The following is a 7,908-nucleotide window of genomic DNA, read 5'->3' as shown; positions in this document are numbered from 1 at the left end:
CGTGTAGTGTTTGATTTGGTGATTGATTTCCATTTTATAACTTCTTCAAAGGACAATGGCAGCCAGTCTGCTGTAAACAGGAAGTGATGCAGGATGCATTCACGTGACACCGTAGAGCTCGTAATTATCCACATGTATAGTAAAATTAGGAGCAGGCCAAGTCGGATAAACACTTCAGCACAGTTATCGGGGCTCTATCTTTGTGAGTGACAGAAGTTCAACAATGCTGCGGCAAAATGGACGCAGTTTAATCCAACCATAATCCCATACTGGAATGATTGGTTCGTTAAATTTCCCATTCTAACCTTACTCCCTGAACGCAGCACATCCCAGATGCGGAAGTAGAGACAGATGAAAAGAGACGTCTCTGACTTCTGGAAACTTTGCTGCTCTCAGCACATTCAGACCTCTGCTGCTTACAGGCGTTAATTTAAACCACGTAAGTCATGTTTATTTACTGTATTTATTCCTACAGATTAAATTAAGTCAGACCCGTGAGGCTCCGTGAGGCTAACGATGATGCTAGCTGCTGTTAGCTAATCAGAGGAATTAAAGTCTTATGGCCTTTGACCGTTTTCTCAAAGGACAGACGGAGTTCATGATTTTAATACTTTGTTACATGTTGAAGGTCTAACGTAACGCACTGACGTGTTATTAACGGCTAGCAAAGTTAGCATTACTAAGATATTCCTGTTAAAACCATTAAAACTAACTCGTGGCGTTTGAGTTCCACTGTTTTTATCACCCAACTTACGTCATGATTATTATTAGTTTCGATCGATTACTGATTTCGTTAAATGGAGTTGAAAGGCGGATGTCATACTTTAATATGGGTAAATATGGGTTCATTACTTATCGTAGGAGGAGGGTGGCTGGGATGTGACTTCTTCTCCTCTTGACCCTCCCTGAAGCTACAAATACTTTTCCGTGGAAAATCCATGACCCTCCCTCCACCATTCGATTTATTTATTAGCACATGAGAGAAAAAAATATAAAACAGCACGATGAAAGAGTAGAACAAGAAAGACATACAATATATAGAATAGATACAACATATCACAAATGTGCAGGAGGAACCAAATAAAAACCTCTAAGGGCTTGTCAAGTGGTCAAACATTCAACATAAAAATAAATTGTACAATAATTAGTAGTATGTAGTGATGTAGTGGAAGCAGGTGGTTATGCATTGCTCAACTGGGCCAATAAAAAATGGGTTATTTGCTTCTTGAAAGGGTTTGTACTTGAGCAGGTTCTAATGTGGACTGGTAACATGTTCCAACAGTGGGGACCTCTGAACCTAATTGAAAGTAGACCTTAAAAGGGTAGGATGAAGATTATTTGCTGACCTTGTGTTGAATTGATGAATTTGGGAATTGAACTAAAATACACAATGGAAACAGATTGGAAGTAACTTGTGATTGGATTGATAAACAAAAATACATATTTGAAAATATTTACAGCAGAGATGGGAAGAATATCTAATAAATGAGTTATTAGATATTTAAAACTTACCTTCTGAAAATTTGAAAGTTTACAGTTGAAGATGAAATCCTGGAGTTGGAAAAAGTCTCAGTTTTTCACTCATGTCGCGCATGCTGGTCAGTTTTTTATTTTTGGTAAAATGTTTGATGTAGAATAAATGATTTTGATGAATTGTCACTACTAGCTATTAGGGGTGTAAATCACGATACGATATTATATCGATTTGTTTGGATGACGATACGATGTTTGCCGATATCACAAAGACTGTCACGATACGATTTTGATTGGATTCGATTCAGGAGCCTGCGATCAATATGACGCGATATCATATGCCCACCTAACACAATCATTTACATCACAAAAACAACTAGAATATGATTTAACCATTTTATTTCTGAGCTCTGTTTGTTGTTTGAGCGGAGGCGCGCTTGCCCAGAAATGGTGACACAGACGTGAATTTCAAAATAAATGTGTATCTTTAAGATGTCGATATGGATCAATGTTTTCATTTTGCATCGATATAATCGGATCGTTAATCAATGGATCGATGTATCGTTACCCCCCTACTAGCTATTTGCTCAGATTTGTTTTGTTTTTGAACAAAAGGAAGTGTTTGTCACACACGATGTGTCCAAGGACTGTAAGAAATTTGAAAATCCAACAGTAATTTCTGTTTTTACGGTTTCTGGCTGTGATAAATGGTGTCATTTTGGTGATTTTAAACGAAAACACGTGGGCGGGTTTGGAAGGCAGGTTTTCATAAAAAATCTGTGGTAAAATAAAAACAAAACACAACCATTTAAATTTATATTCCCCTCCTCTAAGCTAAAATAAAGTAGTCCCTCCTCAGTACTTACAAAGGTATTTGACATGCCTCCCCTTTTTTGCACCACCCCCTCTCCTCTCATAAATAACAAACAGTCTCTAAGGGGAGAGATACACAACTTTTAAACAGCTTTATTTTCTACTCTGCCTTTGTTTGGATGGCATGTATTCTCTAAAAATCACCAAAACAGAAATTATTGTTGGATTTAGAAATTTCAGGCGGTCCTTGGACACGTCGTGTACAATGAAAGCTTCCTTCAGATAAAAAACAAATCTGAGTTTATAACAGTGATATTTCATAGCGGTGATCCTAAACAGGCGGTGGCACGGTGGTCAGACACGTTGTAGAAATCACAGACCGTCTGGTGCCTCTTTCAGTAATCTTAAATCTGTCAGTGTCCAGCCACAACAGTCTCCTTTTATGTCACTGATTGGCAGAGTCAAAGTTGTATCCCTCCCCTTAGGGACTGTTCATTACATATGAGAGGGGACAGGGTGGTTCAAAAAGGGGCAGGTATCTAAAATATTTTTTAAGCACTGAAGAAGCTCTTGTGTGTGTGTGTGGGGGGGGATACAAATTTAAACAGTTATATTTTTATTTATTTTACTGTAGATTTTTAAAGAAAACATGCCTTCCAAAGTCACCCATGTTTACTCTAAAAATCACCAAAATTACATAATTTATCACAGCAAGAAACTGTAAAAACAGAAATTATCATTGGATATTCAAATCTCCAGCAATCTTTGGACACATCATGTGTGACAAACGCTTCGTTCAACAAAAAAAAAATCACCAAATCTGAACATAAAGTAGTAATATTTCATCAAAATCCCGTTGTTCTACATCAAAAATTTGACCAAAAATAAGTATATGACCAGTTATTAAATCATATGTTTAGCATGTAGCTACTGCAGCTGTCTGATAAACTGACCAAAATGTGCTGTATTTCAGGAACTGAAAGTCTATAAAGTTTCACAAACTGGTTTATAAAGTGACAAAACTTCTCAGCTTTACTTCTGTACAGTATCTCTGACACCACTGTGAGCAGTAGTTGAACCAGGAAACTAAAAATCTCAATTATTCAGTTCACAGAAAACAGAGAATATGACAGAAAATGGTTTAAACTTTACTTAAAAAGTCACTTTAATGATTTTATGCACCACAGTTTAGAGACAGAGGGGCAGGTGTCAGCACAGTGTGATGCTGAGAAGAATAAATACATGATTACAAACTGATGTACAGTCACGTGTAGTATGTTGTCACCTCTCACATTTTGTCTTCCTCTTGTTTCTAATGCAGGGCTGAGCCATGGCCACGATTCAGATCCGGAAGTATCAGGATGACGACGCTGAGACAGCGAAGGAGATCTTCACCTTGGGGATGAGCGAGCACGTGCCTTCGTCCTTCGTGCACGTCCTGAAACAGCCGTTGACCCAGATGGTGCTCATGTGCATGTTCTGCGCTCTCATGACCAGCTCCAAGTCCTTCCTGTTACCCATCCTCGCCATCACCCTCATCCTGGCAGCGGCCCGGCAGTTTGTCGTCTACATGTTCAGCAGATACATCGAAACCTCCCTCAAGAAAGACCTCAACAACATCAGCGAGACCTACCTGAAGGACAAGGACTCGTGTTTCTGGGTGGCTGAAGTCGATGGTCGGGTGGTCGGCACGGTGGCTTGCCTCCCCGCTGAGAACGCGCCCGGGTGCTTGGAGTTGAAGCGCATGTCTGTGCACCGCAGCCACCGCGGGATGGGCATTGCCAAGGCCTTGTGTCGGACAGTAGGTGATTTCACTCGTGACAGGGGCTACGCAGCCGTCGTCCTGTACACGTCCGTGGTGCAGACAGACGCTCAGAGGCTGTATGAGCACATGGGCTACAGCAAGATCAGAGAATTCATCATTCCTGAGCTTCCGTTCAGAATCATGAACTTCACGATGTTCGAGTACAGACTGGATTTACAGAGAGATGGGAAAAGTGACTGAGTGGTTGTAAACTGAGACACACACAGAGACTGTGTAACATTCAAGGACCACAGTATCGTCCATTCATCCAGCTTCTAGGTTAACTTCTTCCCAGCATGCATTACAGTTAAGCCAACCAAATACTCAGCTCAGGTGAAAGCATCCATACGAGGTACTGTTTACTCCACACACCTGCAGTTAAAGGTTAGGCATGTTCACTGTTGTTACAGATACACACAGGAGACAGACTGATCATTTATTATCAATGGAAATATCTGCTATGTTCATGGTCATGTTAAAGGAAGACTTCGCCTCTCACATGAGCATTTGTATATCAGTTACTCACCCTGTGTTACACTGAAATTATGAATTAAACTTTGTTTTTCTCGCATGCATCCATGGCGAGCAAATGATCTAAAAACTGAGAAAACTCTCAATGAACTGAAGTCATAGGGGTCCAGTTGCGTTTACGACTCCCACACAACATGTACAGTATAATCCAAGCCTCATTTATCCAGTTGTATGCTCAGTACGACACAAACAGAGTCCTCTCTGACGGGGAACTAAACAGAAAGCTAATGCCAGACTCCATTGACAAAAGCAGTGAGTTTTTTTGAACACACGACTGGATAAATAAGACTTGGATTGTACTGCACAAGTTGTGTGAGTCTGTAAACAGATGATTTGAATGTTCTTCGCTCACCATGGAGGCATGTGAGAAAAAGTTTTCCATATGAACTCAGCCTAACACAAGGAGAGTGACTGATACACACATGGTCATTTTGGGGGACGAAGTTTTCCTTTGAACAGTTTGTGTTGACTGAGTTTCTTAAAAGTCATTTGATTATTTAATTTTGTAAAAGATTTCCTTTCTCCGCGATCCATAGAATAAATCAATAGATCTGAACATGCACTCACAAGTTTGCAGCGTTCATTTTTTCACATTTTTCAGCGCTGACCGATCCGACACACTGGATTAGTGTCGGCCCTGGTGCTGATCTCATTATGGGGGTCATGGGGTTTCATTTGGTCACTGTCAGTGTTTCTGTCGTCAGATATATATATGTTCAGTCATGGACTTTTTAGTGCCACAATAGGCGAGGAAAATTTATTTATATAACATTTCATACCCAAAGGCAACCTAAAGTGCTGTAGAGATCAGTAAAGTCAAAGTTCATTGTAGCCCAATCACAAAGCCTCACAGGGCTGTGCAGATACTAATTTCAAATCAATTTCATGATCAGTTTGATCTATAAAGTCCAATATTACAACTCACAATAAACCTCAGAGGCCTTTACAGCACATAACATCCCTCTGTCATTGGACCCTCACAGCTGATCAGGAAGAACTCCCCAAAAAATCCCTCATGACCTCGTATTACCTTACATATATCTATTACATTATTTTGCATGGAAACTGAGACGATGAGCCTTAATTTATTAGCCTTTTAATTTATTACATTTTATGTCTGATTTTATACTTTTAATGATTAAATAACAAACTTTACATTGGCTCCATATCAGCTGAAAACCTGACCTGAGGGAGTCGAATCCTCTGCTGCTCTCAGCTTTCAGTTTTTCTGCAGTTGCACTTCTTGCTCTTTGATATTTAACAAACAGCCCTCTGACACAGTGTTTGACATGCATGTGTAATTTCATCTTTTCATCTAAAAACAAACCTTTCAGTTCCCTTTTCTCTCAGTCAGCAGATCTACAGCAAACTGGATCACCAGTTGTCAGATGTGCTCATACAGGAATTATAACATTTTCCAGGTGTTCACTCTGAAGCCTACAGCTTTACATTTTTCATCTTCACCACATTTGTGCCTCTAAAAGAGAGTCAAACATCTGTTCAGCCAAACAGGAAGAACAAGTCTCGTCTGTGCGAGAGCCAGAGGAAGGTTGTGGCCGCAGGGCGAGTGTCCTGCCGGGAACTGCATCACAAATCGATGGTTTCAGGCAGTGCTGAGGTTCTGCTCCGGGGTTTGTTTTCATACAGGATTACACACTGTTCCACCCTGATGCTCACAAACTGTGAGGCTGTTTCCTTTTTTCATTACAGACGATCATGAATATTTCTGTTTCATATCAAATGTCTGATTTAAATCAGGATAGTTTAGGCTTCATTGTCTCCAAGGACACATCTGTCTCATATCCAGATGACAAAGAAAAACAGAACACAGTCAGACTTGAAAATAGACAACAATAAAATACAGAAAACCTATCATGACACACTTGCTGAAACCTTCTGCACAAACCCACATAAAACAAATGAAGACACAGGAGCTGCTGTTGAAATATATTTTAATTTTACGCAGTTTTTTTTTTTTTTTTTAAAATTTTATTTCAGGGAATATTGTAGCTTTCACAAAAACTTTGACAATTAATTTCCTCGATTCTTGTTTCACTTACCCCTTACTCTTCATGTTTGAAGATTAAAAAAAAAAAAAAAAAAAAGACCTAAGGTACTGTTCTATATTTATGAGGAGAGAGAGGGTGGTGCAAAAAGGGGGAGGCATGTCAGATAATTTTTTTTAAGCAGTGGTGGGGGACTAGTGTTTTTTCTTTTTTTGCCTGGGGAGAAGCAAACAAATGGTTTACATGGTTGTATTTTGTACTTATTGGATCTGATCATGGGTTGGGACGGCATGTATTTTGAATGTATTGAAAGAAATTTTTATCTTTAAAGAAAACATACCTTCCAAACTCGCAGGCTTGGAGGGCGTGTCTCCTTTTAAAATCACTGAATAAAACTATTTATCACAAGGAGAAACTGTATAATCAACAGCCCTTTTTAAACAGGAGTTGTGCAAATTTGCAGGAAAGCCCAATCAGTGTTTTTTCAGCATTGGCAGTATAAAAACAAAATGCCGCCTACCTACTTTTGTTTATACAGAATGTGCCTTTTTCGGGGCAATGGGGGGCGTGAGCAAGTAACAAAACGTGTAGCTCAGTGTGTGACGTAAACAGTGACGTGGGAGGGAAGCCGCGGCTGGTCAGTCCTTTGGTGATTCTCTCGTAAGTCGGCCCGTTCTTCACCATCCCCGTCATCTGACGGTTAATGGCCTCTTCGTTTGCGAGGACAAGGAGGGCGCGCAATTCCTTGTCTCCCCAGTTGCTCATCTTTACAGTGTCTGTCAGGTTTGTGTTTCCCTCTTGCTACTAGCTGCTCGCTAATTCCTGCTATCAGCTGTTTCCTGTTTATCCACCGCCAGTGGCTCGCATGTGCAGCGTCATCAACAGCTCCTCCCACAAGTCATCAACAACTCCTCCCCTTGCAGAAGGCCGCCTCAGTCTGTTTAAACTAAAAGGGTTCCACCAATATGTCTACCCTATGAGGCGGAAAATTGGGCACCTCGGATCAACTCGCCAATCCGGCTCTGTGTGTCTAAATGCTCGCAGCTTGCCGGCAAAACGACCCAACATTCGCAGAAAATCTGGCAGTGTAAAAGGGGCTAGAAAAAATAATTGGATTTTCACATTTCCGATGGTCCTTGGTTCATTATGTGCGACCAACCTTTCCATCACAAAAAACCAATAACTAAATCTGACCTAAAATAGTGATATTTAATCAGAATCACTTTATCCTAAAAAAAAAAATAAAGGAAAAAAACAAGGATTTCATCTCTAACTTTTAAC

General features: G+C 40.1%; 2 protein-coding genes across 2 annotated transcripts in view; one reads left to right on the top strand and one right to left on the bottom strand.

Moving 5' to 3' along the window:
• The window catches only part of LOC125900850 (histone-lysine N-methyltransferase 2D-like), a 422,240-nt gene that overhangs the window by 160,770 nt on the left and 253,562 nt on the right, over positions 1–7,908 (bottom strand). The gene's annotated exons all lie outside the window — the stretch shown is intronic.
• On the top strand, positions 314–5,183 carry LOC125900880 (probable N-acetyltransferase camello). The gene is made up of 2 exons (XM_049596154.1): positions 314–439; positions 3,608–5,183. The coding sequence occupies exon 2, from the start codon at positions 3,617–3,619 to the stop codon at positions 4,289–4,291; it is 675 nt and encodes a 224-aa protein (XP_049452111.1). The 5' UTR covers positions 314–439; positions 3,608–3,616; the 3' UTR covers positions 4,292–5,183.

The sequence above is a fragment of the Epinephelus fuscoguttatus genome, linkage group LG14 (genome assembly GCF_011397635.1).
Source record: "Epinephelus fuscoguttatus linkage group LG14, E.fuscoguttatus.final_Chr_v1".
Taxonomy (NCBI): Eukaryota; Metazoa; Chordata; class Actinopteri; order Perciformes; family Serranidae; genus Epinephelus; species Epinephelus fuscoguttatus.
Note: the sequence above shows the minus strand (reverse complement) of the source record. Positions and strands in the feature narration are given on the sequence as shown.

Bases quoted from the DNA above. Each gene is read 5' to 3' on its own strand.
- LOC125900880 (XM_049596154.1), top strand. From the start codon at position 3,617: ATGGCCACGATTCAGATCCGGAAGTATCAGGATGACGACGCTGAGACA.